At 50.1% G+C, this 17,514-nt stretch overlaps 1 protein-coding gene across 1 annotated transcript; it reads right to left on the bottom strand.

The window, feature by feature from the left end:
* On the bottom strand, positions 1–11,216 carry LOC119096952 (apolipoprotein D). Its single transcript, XM_037219953.1, has 6 exons — positions 11,055–11,216; positions 6,116–6,249; positions 4,480–4,571; positions 1,736–1,831; positions 1,255–1,385; positions 1–863 (listed from the first exon to the last, which is right to left on the bottom strand). The coding sequence occupies exons 1-6, from the start codon at positions 11,151–11,153 to the stop codon at positions 636–638; spliced, it is 780 nt and encodes a 259-aa protein (XP_037075848.1). The 5' UTR covers positions 11,154–11,216; the 3' UTR covers positions 1–635.
* Between the last annotated feature and the right edge of the window lie 6,298 nt (positions 11,217–17,514).

Here is a 17,514-nt window from a genome sequence, read left to right as displayed (position 1 = left end):
CACAGGTCATAACGATCTCATTCCTCACCAACATCTTAGCTACGACCGCGAGGTAATTCGGCTGCCTGAAGCCATCGGTAGTATGCGCGTAACAGAACAGAACAATACAGAGGTAAAACAAAGGCCCACGCAGTGATGGACGGCGATGGTCGTCGCTACTTTGTACATCCGAGCCATCAATCGCTCCCACGCTCCATAGTTCCGGGGCGAGGTAATCCACTTGCTGCAGTTGCTGAGCGGCCCGTCTTCTCCGGAAGAGCAGCAGCCCGCAGCGCACCGCCGAGGCCGCCAGTAGTGCTGCCGGACAGCGCGCCGCCAGGCGGCCAACTGGGGAACTAGCCGCAAACGGAGCTGATCGAATACCCACCTCCCTCTCAGATTGAGAAGCACGCATATTGCATGTAGGTTGCTGCACAGATCAGCAGGGTAAGCTGCGTCTCCGACGCTGGGTGCTGACACTGGCGCTGGCGGTATTTGCTGGTCACTGCGGTACCGATAAGGGAAGCACCGAGCCACGTTCGTTGATGCGCTATGTGAACCACTTCACCAACAAACAGAGCTGGGTGGGGCCGGAACGCGCCGTTTATCCCGGGGCCCGAGCGCAATAACAGGAACCGTGCACTCATTCACACCCCTCAAAGACCCATCCAGGCCAGGAAGCCCGAAAGGGATTTGCCCCGCATTTGCCGATCGATTCTGTCGGACGCGCCGCCAGTGAGCCATTGCAGGAACGTGGGACCGTCGGAACGGGACGTGCGTCTGCCGACCAGCCACTCCAGGAACGTGGGACCGTCGGAACGGGACGTGCGTCTGCCGACCAGCCACTCCAGGAACGTGGGACCGTCGAAGCGGTTCAATATGTTCTGCAACAGGAGCAAGCATGTGACGGAAGGCTCAAGGAACAAAGTGTGCGTGTTCGCCTGCTCGTCGTTGCGTTCGTGCGCTTCTATGCCTCTCAGGCATGCCACTTAAATCGTAAAGATATTGTCTGAAGCATGCTGAGAATTTTGAACATAACTGTGATCTTTCACAATGTTTGGATCGATTTCACCAGATCGCGGTACCGTTTAGCAGGCGATTATCATTCCGAACTGATATTGAATATGGAGGTCAAGTTATTCGGGCGGATCAGACATCATTGGCTATGCGCAGCATGCCATCGGCCGGGAACGGACCGACCGACGAACTGGTGAGATATGCGCCTCTCCAAACGGTGCCTGTCGCCGGTCGCGTGTCTCCGGCGGGGTCACTGACCTGCGGCCGGCAGTCCTGGTACTCGCGGTCCAGGTCCACGCGGTCCATGCCCAGCTGTAACAGCGCCGAAAAGGCCCGCTCCAGGGTGAATGGGTGCGGGTGCTGCTCCCGCGTCAGCAGCCACACCGTCTCTGGCGACCACAGGTCACGAACGGGTCACGGTCACGAGGACGCGGGCCAAGGTCACGGCGGCACGGCCAGTGCTACGTGAAAGGATTCAGCTCTACGTCAGCAGGGAGCCAAGGTCATTCCAGGAGAAGACAAGCACACCTTCACGGGGGTCAAGGCCATGCTATCAGAGGTCAAGGACGCATCAGCAGATGCACCGCACATTCACACGGGCGGCGCTTCGCCTGCCTGTAAGAAGTTTTCTCATGCGATGGTCCTTTGAATATCCGGTCGCTGCCCCTCTGAGATCAGAGATTTCTTGAGAGCCTCCGACTCTTCTCAGAACCCGCGACTCCGACTCGAGAGTCCTCACCTCGTTTGTTGAGCACGTTTGTGCCGCTGCACTGGTACTCCACCGTGAAGTTAGCATAGTCTGTGGCTATCACCTGATAGTCCTCATTTCTGTTGTCTGCAACGACAGGATTGGCATCAGATTACCCTGCCAGCGCCATGCCGAAATGAAGTGTGCATGTAAGCGGAAGATCAGCAGACCACGGGACGGCGTACTTGACAGTGGCCGTGCGACTATTGTGGCTGACAAAGATAGCGTGTCATTTGACACACGACAGTGGACTTTTTGTAAAAGTCATATGGAAGTAGGAGACCAATATATAGACCTGTCCTTGAGTTTCACATTCGTAATTTCCAACATTTGACAGCTCACGCGATTTCGCCTCTTTCACCGGCTGTGAATGCTGTCTCGCCCCCTGTCGAACCCACGACTGGCGTGTTGAGTTCCATGCGACCACCACGACAAAACTCAAAACACAGCTTGGCTCTACGTCCCATCTTTTTTTTAAATCTTTCAGCCGCTTTTTCCGATTGGCGGGCGTCGGGAGGAGTCAGACGAGATCATGTTGCACTTCCGCACGTTCTGCGAAGTATTCGATGTCTGCAGCACATCAATTTACGTCCGAGTGTTCGCTTTCAAGTGACAAGATAAATACCATTAGTCCTTAAATCATCCCATGACGTGCCTCACAATTTTGAATTTTCCCTTTGACGGCTTTGCGCTTAACGAGCGGCGCTGTTCCTGTTACAGCGTGAGAGAGCAATGACATAAGCAGATTCCATGCAAGTTGTACCCAGGAAGGGCAAAATTGGAACCCAATTTATTTATCCGTCATCTTCAACATTCACCCGTTGGTTTCTAACCAACTGACATTTATTCCAGCTGGCACCACCGGCAGCACAGAGACTTTCACATTTACACCTTTGAAACTTCAGCTTCACAAGGATTTTTTTGCACTTTGGGATCGTAGACTAGTCGCAATGATGTACTTCGCATTTGCATCGAAAACTGAGCGATTTCGCCCGCGTTCGCATCTTGGAGTTAAGGATTTGACTTGAGATGAGTTTAGCTGGGGCTCTGGAGCAGTGTCTGACACTGACAAACTTCGTTTTCCGATCTTGTGAAACATATAAATAAATAAATAAATAAATATATATATATATATATATATATATATATATATATATATATATATACATCATATAATTGAAGTAGAATCGCTTCAGCTCAAATGGTCATGCCCCGAAACCATCTGGTTTCACCTCCTTAGGTCCGCAGGCAGGATCACTATTGTCTTTGAAAGTTAATTGGTCGTCATGTCATTCATTGGCGCATGAAGCAAGGCAGTCCCTCAAGACCTCTCAGGAACTTGGATGCAGGCAAACAGTGAAAGCTTCCTGAGTGGCGCGGTAAGTCCTGACCGTCTGTTTGAGCTGGTTGGAGTAACGTCAGATTCACGGAGCGAACTAGCAACCGCTCTCTTCCAATCAACGGCTCATATCGGCGTACGCATAAACTGCGTCTCACTCAACTTTCGTGATCACTCCAGTAAAACCGTGGCTAAACAAACAAATTCATGCATGAGGAAAACAGGACAAGTATTTATTACGAGCGAAGTGCAATCAACACTGGTGAACAGCCTGAGATGGAGTACATCAGAGATGTCGATCGCCCTTGGCGAAGACTGCGAGCCAAAGGCCATTATTACGTCCATACGACCCTCAACGGTCCACCGCTGGTGTGTTACGGGTCGGTGACTGCCCTCTACCGATGGCGGAAAAACAACAGGACCGCTGAAGCCGAACTCATTAAATGCGGTCGCTCACTGAAGTTGAAAAACGCCTTGCTATGAGCCCATTTCTCCTAAATATTGCGGACCAGCTACCACCTACGCGGGTATTAGTATAACATTGAACCGCAGAGTCGCCAACGGCGAGATCCCTGCCAAGGAGGCACCCCCACCTACAGGCAGAAGCGTCCGCATCCCTGCGGAAGAGGCACTCCCACCCTGCGTGTGGGCCACCCGACCCTCTGTCCGAGCCACCCGACTCTGCGACGGAGCCGCCTAAACACTGCTGCCGGAGGTAGGGCCGGACCGTTACGGGCGTCACGCAGTCACGCAGGCCGTCACGCTGCGTGACGCCGCCACCGCACGGTGGCCATCTGTAACGAGGGTTACGGGCGAGTGGCGAAGTAAGCCAGGGTGCAGGAGCGCGGCGCCGGACTTCGCCGGGGATCGAGGACGTGGGACCGCGGTGCGGGGCGCCTGATCCTCGTGACTGGTGGTCCTCAGGCCCGAGGCCTTCAGCTGGCCGCTCAGCGATTAGCGTTTGTGTTGTTTCTCAGCGCGTGTGGCTGCTTACGTTCTCAATGGTACGATCGATAGCGCGGTTGTGACGGACGGCGCTGGAAACAGCCTGCGGTAGGTGTCCGATTCACACTCTTGTGGCGGCGGGTTGAGCATGCTACACACTTCTGAGCATTGCCTCCCCCTGCGAAGCCTAGATATTGCTGGGGTTATCCAACGTGGGAAGTACTAGAAGGTTTCATGTGCAAGCGTATGAACTATCTCCCAGAGTGTCTTGGGAGTTCTCATAGAGTTCTGCTGTGTGTAGGGACAGTACAAACAGCCACCCAGAAAGCGCCAAATCAGGATGGCATGGTTCGCACATTAGCGAGACATCTTCCTCGTCATGCCCATGACCTTCCCCGACGTAGCCATCAATGTTGCAACTCCTCGAACCGTCAGAGCAGTGGGTACTCACAGAGGAAGTAGTTGAGATTGTACCGCAGCAGGGACGGTTCGGTCGGGTTCTTCATCCAAACGCGGCTCTGGTGGTTGGTCACCCGGTTTGTCCTGGAACATGCGACACACGCGTGGTTTTATTACACGCGTCGGCCCCATCCCAGGTCACGGGGTTACGAGATCTCTCACAGGCTCCGTGGGTCAGCTGGGAGGTAGGAGACAGAACGTGGAACAGCACCTCTCGTGAGGGACATCAGTGAGACACTGCCGGCAGTGAAGGAGTTGGAGTTGAGGACATGGCCGTTTTAGCTACATTTGCCCAGGTATCCACTAGTCTTTAGTGCCTACCCAGGGAAGGGCCGATGAGTGGAAAAGCATACTGCAGCAACATATCTGTCGAGAAAGAGGAGCTTGTTATTACTGGCCGAGATCTTGACAACGAAAACGTGCCTCGAGAAACTCCCTCGAACCTCGAGTTTGCCATTCGCAAAAACTCAGTCTCGTGATACTTCCGTCACTTCTGTCGCGCGTGCGTGCCTGATGACGTCATCACCTGCCGGCCGAGATCCGGGAGAAGACATGGGATCTCCACATCCGCGGAAAAGAGGCCAGGAGCAGGCGCCGAGCGCCGCGCGCCGTGCTCTGCGCATTCCTGGCTCATAAGCGGGATTCAGCGGCGTCAGTCGGTCAGACGTCGCCTTTGTCCGCTCGTGGCCGGGCCGACGCGCGGCGAAAGCGTCGTCGAAGCGCCGCCACCGCCGCTCGGCGCACTTTCTACCCGCGCCGTCATGGTGTGGGCAGGGCGCGCGTCCTTCTAGCGGTTCGGCGTGGGACGAAGCGCGAGGCGAGCGGCGAAAAAGCCTCATCAGCATGCCCCTGGACAAAGCCGCGTGATGGAAATCCTGCGGCGCCTAAAGCTCCTTCAATCACCTCCTGAATTTATTCGCGCCTTTTAACTGGCCTCGTCTGCAAGTCAGAGTTTGGGACCACGCATATTTTATGCCGCTCAGTGGGTGGTCTTTCGTTGAATTTTCGAAATGTGCTTTAGTACAGGATTGCAACAGATATCGGCGGGAGTTCCAAAGTCTAAATTCCGGGCTAAAATCCCAGGGCTAATGCTAAAATAGCCATGATATAAACCAAAATGATTAGCAGCAGACAGAGTAAGCGCAGTGCTCATGAACAAACATAATTGCCCCAGCCATCGCCAAGCCGCCATCGACGTAGGACTCTGAAATGACGTACATCAGCCTCATTTTAGGTTGGGATTGAAAGGCATAGTGGTTCAACCTTCTGATTGCCATCACCACCAATCTACAAGCTGTCGTGCTGACATGACATTGTGGCCATTGACACTGATATGATGTCGCGACGATTGACGGTGACGCCAACCAAATCATATGACTAAAGGCATGACGAGGATCTAGGCGAAGGACGCAAAGGCACAGTACTTCACGAAGGAAGAGGACCGCCTTCGTGAGGTCAGTGCCGATATTCTTACGGTCGGGTGCCGTAAGTGAGGTGGGCGACCATTCACTCAAATACGTACAGATCCCATCAGTAAATTGTGAACAACACTGGGCTGGTCCACCCCTCGGTAGGTCACCTATTCTGTTGTTTGTTTTTGCGAGAGGACGGTAGAGTGTGGTGCTTACAGGCTGTTGACGTAAGTCGTTTGAACCTTAAGCTTGCTGTTGATGTCCTTGTAGTAGGACCAGCTCCAGCACTGAGACAGCGGCACGGATACTTCGTTGCTGAACTTGTACTGGAGGTACCAGCGACCCAAGTACTGAAACAAAGGTACGACAAATGTGGTTAGTGCATGTCATCAGGTGATACTGTACAACTGTGTTTTTTCGAAATGTGCGTATTTCGTAATGTGCGTATTTATAAATGGCCCATTATACGTTCTGATCACGGAATTCGAATTATTATGTATCGGTTGATTACGTAATCCCACGGCTGGGTGGTTTTGTGCTGCTCTTCTGATCTAAAATAGCTTCTCCACCATGTAAGTTTTCCATCACCTGCATTTCTCGGCTTTTATGGCCCGATTTTTTGCGTTTTTCAACGACCTGGCAGGCAAAGATTGCATTTCTGGCAGTCATTTTTTACTTTGCTAGAATTCTTTTGAATCGATGAGGTGTACACGTTCCCCAATTTAGTTGCGCCGACTATTTTCGAACCAAATGCGGTCTTTTTGGCACGGGACACTTGTTCACTAAGAAGCTTCCTGTCCGATCCAGGTTTGACGTGTGCTGCTCTGCGGACACAACGAAGCTCGAAGGCCAAAACCGGTCAACACCAGCAGCGCCTTTCCGACGCCATCCGATGCGTGTCATTTCATGACGACTGTGGTAAAGAGTCATTGCATTAGTGGATAGGACTGGGCAGGAACATTCGCTTGCGAAATGAAATGGCATTCCCCCCCCCCCCCACCAAAAAAAAGAAACAGTGAACACACTCACAGCACCGTAATGTTCATGGGCATGAAGCAAAATACCTGTTCTCTAACCTGTCCTATGCTAATCGATAGCCTCCTACCTTCAGCGCATGGTTGGGCCTTGGTGAAGGGTAATCGATTCTTCTCCGAGGGCCAGCTTCCGACACCAAACAAAAAGACATTGGACCGTTTCACAGCAGCACAATGTACCAAATAATTTGGAATGCTCATCTCAATTTCAATAGCGTTAAAATATAGTGCATGGAAATCAATGATGCGACCAGTATGCAACTTTTTAAGGTGAAGTAGATATATCTGTGCAGGGGCTAACCGGTGTGAAGCAAAAATTCTCAAAATGTTCCAATTTGCAGATTTTCAAGCAACTTGATCGGCTGCCAACTTCCTCGTTGCGGTGCAGGTACTAAAATTATATGCAACATACAAAGTCATGCGTAGGCCTTCACAACATACAAATTCGTCAGAACATATTTTTCAATGCGCTTCCAAAAAAAAAAACACGGTGAGAACGTTACAAACTAGTGGGCAATAGCACGATAAATATTGGGTATCTTCAAAATGGATGCTTGTTTGCTGGCAATGGACACAAAACATGCATATTTTCGTTGAAAATCAGTTCACCGCAGTACATATCTGAACAGTGTGTATGCTGTTGGTTTTGTGCTATCAGCACATAGTTTTCACGGATTTCGACGCTCGAGTTCCAGCAAATAGCATGCGTTCATGCTAAAAATAAGGCCGGCAGCCGCTGCGCTCAACCAATGGCTGTACGGGGCGAGCGTCACGTGGGGGTGCGCGTGAGTCATGTTGGTGGGAAAATGCTCAACTGGGGTCGCATTGCCGGCTTAGAAATCTCAAGGTAGGCGTCGATCCGTCAAACCAGTGGATGCTGATGCTCCCTTGGATAAACTACCATCCGATTGGACGGCCCTAACTCTTCGATTCCCTTCCGATCTCCCTAGATCTTCCATCCCACCTTGCCCCTGGGTCACGAAGGGCTCGGTATTAGCTAGTTTGTCTGCATGGCTCCGCATTAAACACAGCCTTGTCTTTTCTTTCCTTATCACATGATCACGAAGTGTATTAGACCTATGAAACAGTCACTGGCAGGAGTCCTACCGTGCCCGCTTTTGCCCATTTGGCAGAAAACCTCCGTGCCAGGTTAGTAGGGATCCAATCCAGCCGTTTCCTTGCTCGCCAGACGCTGGAGACGGAAATGCGGAGAGAAATGTTGCACCACCACAGATGAGAGAAACTTTTGTGAACAGATTCCACCAGGCGCTACCGCTCACCGGGAAGCGGTGACCTGCCGGTGGCACGGTGGGCTGCACCTGGCCCTGGGTGGCCGTGGTAATAATATCGCTAGCCACGTGCCTGCCGACTGGCACGGTGGAATGCACCTGGCCTTGGGTGGCCGTGGTGAATAATATCGCTAGCCACGTGCCTGCCACTGGCACGGTGGAATGCACCTGGCCCTGGGTGACCGTGGTCAATAATATCGCTAGCCACGTGCCTGCCAACTGGCACGTTGGGCTGCACCTGGCCCTGGGTGGCCGTGGTGAATAATATCGCTAGCCACGTGCCTGCCGACTGGCACGGTGGAATGCACCTGGCCCTGGGTGGCCGTGGTGAATAATATCGCTAGCCACGTGCCTGCCAACTGGCACGTTGGGCTGCACCTGGCCCTGGGTGGCCGTGGTGAATAATATTGCTAGCCACGTGCCTGCCGACTGGCACGGTGGGCTGCACCTGGCCCTGGGTGGCCGTGGTGAAATGGTATCCCTAGCCACTTACAGGTGCTGATGCCGAGAGGGCTGTATGAGGAAGCTTACATTTCATTCGTGTCTGCCGTCTTGTGACAAGACGGTTTTAAAACTGCTCTAAGTTCCAGCATATTCAGGTTTTTTCTCCTTTGTTAAGTTTTTTAGTTGCACATAGGGTAGGGTGAACAATACTTTTTGGGAGGTGCGACGTATGTATTTAGCTTATGAAAGCTTGCGTTAAAATAAATGCAAGAACTTACCACACACCTTCAAAATGGGGCGTGTCAATTTGAGGCTCATCTGATAAGCAACATAAGGGTGCATCGGTGGTAATTAAAGTGCTGCTGCCCGTGACAAACCTGCAATCTCAACATGTCGCGTCGTTGCATTCGGCTCTTATTACGAGCCGAAGCCAGGCAGCGATAAGGGAAGATAGAAGCCGGCAGCTGTCGGTGGTAGCCGTTTAAGTAAATCGTAAGGATTCAATGACATGTGGGGTCAATGGTCTAGATACAGGGTTATACTGGAAGCCGTCTTACCGGGCTCTATTCCAACATTACTACAAAATATATATGAGATTTCGAATACCTTCATTTCCAGAAGGTTCCTTATGACGAAATGGACTACAAAAAGTAGCGAGCTATTGAAGACGGCTAGCTCACCTCCAACGTGGTAGCTATCACCTTGTGATTCCCCATAAATTCGTTTGCTGGCGTCGAGTCGAAGAAATGCACTCTATGGATAATAATTGCATAGATGCACGAAAGGCGACTTTGGAGGTTTATGCACCGGCCGGGGGGCATTCAACATCAATTATCAAATGTTCAGTAATGCGATACCATCGCGAGCTGCACAGCATTTTACTTAATATTTAACTAATAAGACAAGTCTCTGAGAGTGGCAGCATCCGTCCGTACTCAACCCAAACTGAACGCTAATTTGAGTTCCGAGCTACATTTCAATGTAGATCCGAAAACCATGATCAATATTCATATTAACTGACTTATTCATCGTCAGCACTAAGCCCGATAGATGTCTGGCGAAAAAGCGCACACAAACGTCATGATGTTACGGTGTTACGGTGTAAATAACGTCAACATACCAGGATGTTATTCCCAGACCGTAGGGGCGCAGCGAAACGTCTCGTTCCTTATGTGGAGCAATCAGGCTCTGCTGCATCGAGGGGGGGGGGGGAGGGGAAGAGATGAAAACAGACAGAAGCAGCAGCATACATCCATTCTGGGCCGCCTATGTCAGTCAATTGTAACAGTTTTCAATTGCTACCCTCGCCAGCTCACTGTCTGTGGACGGAGCCTTCAGCGAGTGTTTCATGAACTTAAGAGCATCATGATCGGACAGAAACCATGTGCGGGTCCCACGCACAACACACCCCAGTATCAGTACGGGATAATCTGTCGAACAGTTTGCTCCAGGGCTCACGTGGGAAGCGTGGCTGACCGCAGGTAGCCTCCAGAGCGGAGCGTTATGGGGAGGGGCTGACGCCTCGTGAGCGCAGGCGTCGTGATCTGTGATGTAGGTGGTTTGGGCGTTTGTGGGCATACCCCCTACGACGGAAGAATTGAATGCTCGTGGATACGATGGCTCCACAGGGAATATATTGCAGTTATAACTAAATGTTAAATGCCCACATTGGCGGAGGGAATGATTGCGCTCGAATAAAACCTAGCAGGTGCTTATGTGTGTGTCCGCAAATGTCACACTGAAGCACGCACTTCCGTTTTAGTTTTTTTCATTTCCTCCCTGATTTCGGCTTCGGCCATGCTAAGACAGTCTTGTGCGTTGCTTGGACACGAAACATGTACTGTTTGATTTGACTCACTAAGCGGATTGCGCAGCTTTGGTAGAACATTTTTTTTTATTAATAACTAAGGGACATCAGAATTTACCAACAGTTCGCGGATGTCCACGCCAATTATTTCATCGGATAGTGCCAAGTGAGTTCTTTTTCGGGACCTAAGCTTTTGAGTGTTTTGAAACTTGCTATGCTGCTCCAATCTATGAGTGGCCTAATGCGTTCCACGGCTGGAAATTTGCCCTAATTAACACTCCTACGATCACTCATACGGATGTTTACTGGTTGATGGCTTCATGAATTCCGCCAGCACGTATTCCCAGTAAGCATTGATCCTACTGCAATGCCTGATCCTACATTGATCCTACTAGCGCTCGTCTGTCGCATGCTCGATCAAAATGCTAGTGACGTGAAATGTATTGGAGCATCTAACCAAAAGACCTTTCCGGCGGCCATTCTATCTCAAGCTCCAGTGCTCTTCACCTTTCTGGTCTACTCCAACCGCACGTTAATTTTAGCGAGCATTCCAGGGTGCATGTCCAGAGAAAATGACTCACCGAGTTGATGTCGAACTCTCTGATGGCAGGGAAGCGGCGGCACTGGGCGTAAGCACAGGTCACCAGCAGCAACAGCCTCCAGACGGGTCCCATGGCCATGGCTTCCAGTCTCGGTCAGGTGTGCGGCGCAGAAGTCACAGCGGCACCCGGTCTGGAGCGGCACCGGCGGTCGACTGGCGGCACGCCACGGGAGCCGAGGCAGCTCCACGCTGCCTCCTCTAGGCCGGAGACGGAGTTTCACGCCACCTCCTTCCGGAGAGAGACGGAGCTCTACGCCATCTCCCCCCGACCGGTAACGGAACTCCACACCAGCTCCCCCCACCTCCTCCCGGACAGAGACGGAGCTCTACACCATCCCCTCCCGGTCAGAGATGGCCTTCTCCCGGGCAGAGACGGAGCTGTACAACATCTCCTCCCGGGCAGAGACGGAGCTGCACAACATCTCCTCCCGGCCAGAGACGGAGCTCCACACCACCTCCTCCCGGCCAGAGACGGAGCTCCACACCATGTCTTCCCGGCCAGAGACGGAGCTCCACACCACCTCCTCCCGGCCAGAGACGGAACTCCACACCATCTCCTACCGGGTAGAGACGGAGCCCCACACCATGTCTTCCCGGCCAGAGACGGAGCTCCACACCAGCTCCTCCCGGCCAAAGACGTAGCTCCACACCACCTCCTTCCGGCCAGAGACGGAGCTGCACAACATCTCCTCCCGTTCAGAGACGGAAATATACACCATACACTCCCGGCCAGAGACGGAGCTCCACACCACCTCTTGCCGGCCAGAGACGGGGCTCCACGCCACCTCCTCTCGGTCAGAGATGATGCTCCACACTACAGAGCTGCACACGGTCCCCTCCTTGACAGGGGCGCAGCTACGTACGGTCTCCTCTCAGATGGGGACGGAGCCCCGTGCAGGCTTCTCCCATCCACATGCAGAGCTCCACGCTGTCTCTCCTCGATGAAAAGTGCCGAGCTGGTTTCCAGGTTTGCCTTGAAATTTAAATTCATGCTAAACATACGCATATGTTTGTCATAGAATAGTCAGATGTCACTCACTCACTCAATTTGTTTCGCTTGGTGGGCGGTGAATCCAACATGAAAAAACACGTGCATAGCATTCTAGCAGCAGCCTAACATACTAATTGTATGTTTTAAGGTCTCTGTACTGAGATGTTTGTATTTTTATCTCATTATCTTGAAATTTATCTGAAAATCTCAAAAGTGCACTCTATGACCCAAAATACCGCGCATACGTACGGGTCACTTTCACATAGCTTTCAAAGTTTTTGGACACTAAATGGCAGTTAGCAGCGGTCAGCTGCACGCGTGCTCTTCAACTCATTCCATTGAAGGCAACGCGTCTTACAGAAGAGTAGCGCACACGCCGGTATAGCAAGCGAACGTAACTGTATTTACTCTACAGCTGCACGATAGCCTTGCCACCGCAAGGCTCCGCTTCGACAATCATTGTTTCACTATCACAAAACATTCACCATTTGTTCTTGGACCGCTGCTTATTTTACTCACTGCTATAAGCTATTATTCGTTCGGCTTGAAATAACGGCTCTAAATGCGCTCGCAGGGTTTCAATAAAAACTACCTTCTTTCCTTCGTCACATGCGAATATTTTGTACAACTAGCAATGTCACAATATTCGCAACACATGGGAAGTTCGAATAATCAAATATTAGCGCGTTCGAATCGAGTCTTAACCTGGAAACGTCGTGCATCGGCTGATGTGGACTGATATCTTGGGCCAAAGGGCGCGCACGGGCTCGCAATTGGGAATTGCCTCGGGGCTAATCTCTGACCCCGCTTCACAGGACACCTGTGCATCTCTCACTCCTGTCGACATTCGTTCCAAGTTTGCGCCTTCATCAACAATAGCTACCACCTGGCGGGAATCCCACTAACTAAACCCTGATACCGTAAGAGGTCTATCCGCTAACTGGGATACTTCACACGCATTTGGTCATACGTTAAGAATCGTCCCTGCCTGTCAATGCTATAATCACCGAATCTTATTCACACCGATTCGTGCGGCGATGGAAAGCAGAACAATTTTCTACCGGAATATAGTCATTAAACCAAAAAGTTTTCTCCCTCATTAGGTGCACAGTATCCGGTTTAAGCTTGGAGAACCAAGCTTGAAATATTTGGAGCAGGTCTGAATACGAAATGTTCAGCTTGCTGCCTACAGCCACCAAGCCTAGTCCTGAACAGCACGCTTACCGCGAGCGGTGCTATGCGTATCTGGTAAATACATTATTATCCGGATATGTACTGCAAAAGGCGGACATTCCAGCTAAGTTTCAAAACGTTGCGCAAGCAACGTGCGGGAAATGTTCCTGATCCTCCTTGTTTTGCACTCAAGAACGCTGCGTCACGGGTCACCCTGGGCGGTCTGCCACGACAGATTAGCTTCCTAATTAGACTTGAACTTTGAATCAACAAACGGATGTGCATAGATATGCAAGGAACTATATAAATCAGCATAGAAATCACCAGACCTCTGGAAGGTATTATTCCTTTCAAGGTAGAAAGGCATTCTTCCATTCATGCATTCTTGCATGAAATGTTTTTGTGCCCACAGGCTCAACACTCCTGAGACGTTATGCAATACAGGACATAAATTTTCTTCCTGCAATCTTTCTTTGACGAAAACCGAGACCTTACAATGTCAACTTTATCTTAAAATATGACTTTTTTTGCAAGGCCACATGATTTTCACGGTTTGAGGATGTTATCCATACCGACAAGGCCACGTAAACTTGGTTTTGTTTAGATTTCGTTAAACTCCAGATGTCTCAGCTTTGGAGAAGCTTTAGCATCTCTTGAACACTCTTCATCTTTTGTAAACACAGTTGGGTGATCTACAAATTGCGAAATTCTCAACTCTACCCTAGAAATGCAAATTTCTCTAATTTTATTAAAGAACGTACCTTTACAGCCAGCATTCGACTGCCAGTGAAAACAGCATTCCCAACAGAGAGCATCCTTGTATTATACCACGCTGAGGGAAAACCATGTGGAAATGGAACCATTGATATTTATAGCTAACTCCGCGCGCGTGTACAGAAATCGGACCAATGTTATAAAGTCATCTCCGAACTTGGATGAACACAACATGTTAAATTTAAAGTCGTGCTCAAAGGAGTTACACGCGTATCAAAATCTAACGCACACTTTATGCTTATACTGTCGCCAATGACAATATCATCATGCAACATTTTTATGTTTTTTATGTTGTCACGAATATGAATACATTAATGAACCCGGCCGCCTGAATCGATCAGTTTTTTATTACTTTCGTATGCGTATGCCAAGAACTTTGATATTTTTTTATAAATGACGTCTAGCAGGTAGACCGGACGTTTGTTTTGTTAGCAATTTTTAGTCCCCTTTCTTAGGAGCCGGTGTTGTCATGCCACATCTTTGATTCACAAACAGTGATTTTAAGTCAAACGAATCATTGATGTAGTCTGCTATTAGACTCCCCAAATTGTCACACAATCGGAGACAAAATTATTTCATGAATCCCTGCAGCGCTGTGATTTGTTTTCAGCCATCAGATCCAAAGCGTGTTTGCGCTCACCGCCGGTAACTTTTCCCTTTCGCATGGCTCGGTCGTTTTTAGAGCTGTGGAGCATCTTCAGGAAAGTATAAATATGATATAAGTATATGATAGTATATAAATATGATGATACTATATAAATATGATGATAGTATATAAATATGATGATTGCATATAAATATGATGATAGTATATAAATATAATGATAGTAGATAAACATGATAATAAGTTTTAAATATCTTTCGGGGGGCTTCGTTCGAACTATGCAGTTCAGCAAAGTATCACCGACAAGTTTCGAGAATACTTGTATCCCTGTAACAAACGGGCCACCTGCCACCTAGAATGCCGATTACCTTGTCTTCGGCCCGTTTCTTCAAGAGCCGCATACAACATCTAGTAAGTTTTACGATTTTCTAACCAATTAGCTTTCGAGAGGACCACCACTATTTTCCCAGCATCTTCTTTAGGGTCTTCTAGTTCTATCTTAGCTTTTTAATAGTTCTGACTTACTCTCCTCTCGAGGGCTACTTACAAGCGACTTCAGCTGTGGCATTCTGGTCTCCTGTTGCTCTCCACGGTTTCGTTTTGCTCGAAATGATTATTTGCCCTTTTATATTTTAAGTACTCCAACATTGCTCAACAGCGTCCCAATTAACGCTCCATGACGTACAGTGAGAATATGGTTCTGCTTCCGCGGCTGGGCGCCCGGTTGTCGGGGAATTTGTGCCGCCTCTGTTGTGTGCCACTGACCGCCCGGTTTGCGTGCGCTTTGGCGGCGCCCTTGCCTCAAAGGTGACCGCGGTGACCGGGGTAAAAGGTGAACGGGATCACGTGACCAGGCCCTCGGCCCGGCTTTGCGGGCCGGCCGACCATTTGTTTTGCTGATCGGGAGGCAGCTGGGCACCGGCGCCGGCCTCTGCCCGCTCCAAGACCGGCCATCGTCTTCCACCGTCCGAGTGTTCTGCGGGGAAGCGATTCATCTTTTGTTGGTTATTTTGCTTCCCCTACTTCGTCTGCAGCCGCTGTCGTTTATCTTTCAGTTTTACTTCAAAAGTATATTTATCTTTCTCCTCCGAATGCACCGACATTGAGGGCCATCTTGATGTTATTAGGTTACGCCGCCGCAATGCTTGATGTTGACTTGTTTTTCTTTGTCATCTCACCGAGCGTGGCGGTGCTTTCAGTTCTACCATTGTGGTGCATCATTGCGTTGTTTAGCGTTGTTGCTGGATGGCCACGTGGTGGCGCTCTAGGTATGTGATTGCCGCAAGACGCCGGGCTCGCGTTATCCGTGCATTTTCCTGGTAATATATGTGAACCATTCTGTGCGTGTGTGTACGTGCACGTGCACAAGGTTGTATAATCAACATGCATTTGCAGAAACTGTTCGCACTGCAACGCACAGCGTCCTGCTGCGTGTTCGGGAGTGCGTGACAAGAACGAGCCCGAGAGCGATGCACCGTCACCATTCCCAGCAGCATCGTTGCCGCTCTGTATCGCAGCAATTAGCAGATGGCGATGTTCAAAACCATTTTTGAACCATGACGGTTTTTTGTGTCCCTGTCATCAATAAGTTCGCATGTCTTTGTCTTGATAATTGGTGTGAAAGAGTAGTTGCGGAACGCTTTGTGACTTAGACGTCGTGTTTTAATCAAACCGGTGCTGCAGTTTTTAACATTAAAACGGTAGTGCTGCACCCGTTGCAATTAACCGCGTGCATTTTATTTATTTTTATACGCCACATGCAACGCAAAGCCAACTGTTTTCTTACTTCGTTCTTGGGACAAGGCGCTTCAAACACTTAGGCCTGGTACACGGTCTTGACACGTCAGCCTGACGCACAAACACGTTTCCTTCTGCTCGGAAACTGCACGCGGCCAGGAGTCTGAGACTACCGCGCCCAATAGGGGAAAGTTAACTTGTCCCTGGGTTTTCCAACTTCCGAACGTAGCACGAAAAAACCAAAGATGCCGTTGTGAAGGTCTCGTCAAATTATAACGAATGCACACCATTTTTTTTACCGGAGGTCAAATTTGCAGTCACTAGAGGTCACGAAATGAAAAACGGTCGTTCTGATGGAAGCAACTAAAACATATGCTAATGTCAAGACGGGTTTTGAGGGCACAAAGGCAAGCGTTGCGACAGTGAAGAGTCCATTCTGACAATTTTTGTTCCCCTTCAAGGGTCAGGTCAGGCAGGACATGCCATTGTTCAAAATTGGTCTACTTTTACTAATTTTTACCTAAAAATCGGTGCTTTTCTGCTTTATTTCACAATGTGCTTGTGATTAAGTTTGCGTGTGTTAGGTGCAGCTGCAAGACAAACGCATCCAAGACACACATACCATTTTAGACAGATCTAGAGGTAAGCTGAGATCAGCATAGGTCAAATTTGTAAACCATCAAAATGGAAAAGCATTTAAACACTAAGTGGGTGTAAGTGACCATCACAGTGCTAGTACATGTTTTCTTCGACGCTTGAGAAATGTTTGAGTAATGAGACGCCAAGTATTTCACCAAAGCTTATCTGTATTTTAGTCTCGCACCACAGCAGCCCCTGACGGTGCGCCTACTCTCTCTGCTCTCCCCACAGCGACTCTCGACGGCGGGGTCCGCGAGCCGGGGCCGGCCTGCGAACCTGACACTCGACAGTGCGGCGGCGGCGCGCCTCCGCCGAACCCCCACTCCAGCAGGGGCGCAGGACACAAAGTAAAACTGCACTACAAACACCCCACCCTGATCATGATCAAGTATACAATCGCACGGCCTTCGCTCTCGTCCGCTCCGACGCGGCAACACTCACTCGTCACCGTCGCCTGTCACACCGGCACCATCATCAGCAGCCTCACCGGCACTATCATCCGCATCAGTAGCAGCCCAAAAG

The sequence above is a fragment of the Pollicipes pollicipes genome, unplaced genomic scaffold (assembly GCF_011947565.3).
Source record: "Pollicipes pollicipes isolate AB1234 unplaced genomic scaffold, Ppol_2.1 Scaffold_4295;HRSCAF=5057_pilon_pilon_pilon, whole genome shotgun sequence".
Taxonomy (NCBI): Eukaryota; Metazoa; Arthropoda; class Thecostraca; order Pollicipedomorpha; family Pollicipedidae; genus Pollicipes; species Pollicipes pollicipes.
Note: the sequence above shows the minus strand (reverse complement) of the source record. Positions and strands in the feature narration are given on the sequence as shown.

Coding starts and splice junctions, on each gene's coding strand:
- LOC119096952 (XM_037219953.1), bottom strand. CDS start 11,153: ATGGCCATGGGACCCGTCTGGAGGCTGTTGCTGCTGGTGACCTGTGCT. Junction 1,832..4,479: donor CAATCTCAACTACTTCCTCT/GTGAGTACCCAC, acceptor CTGTCGTTGCAG/ACAACAGAAATGAGGACTAT. Junction 1,386..1,735: donor AAACGTGCTCAACAAACGAG/GTGAGGACTCTC, acceptor TGTGGTCGCCAG/AGACGGTGTGGCTGCTGACG.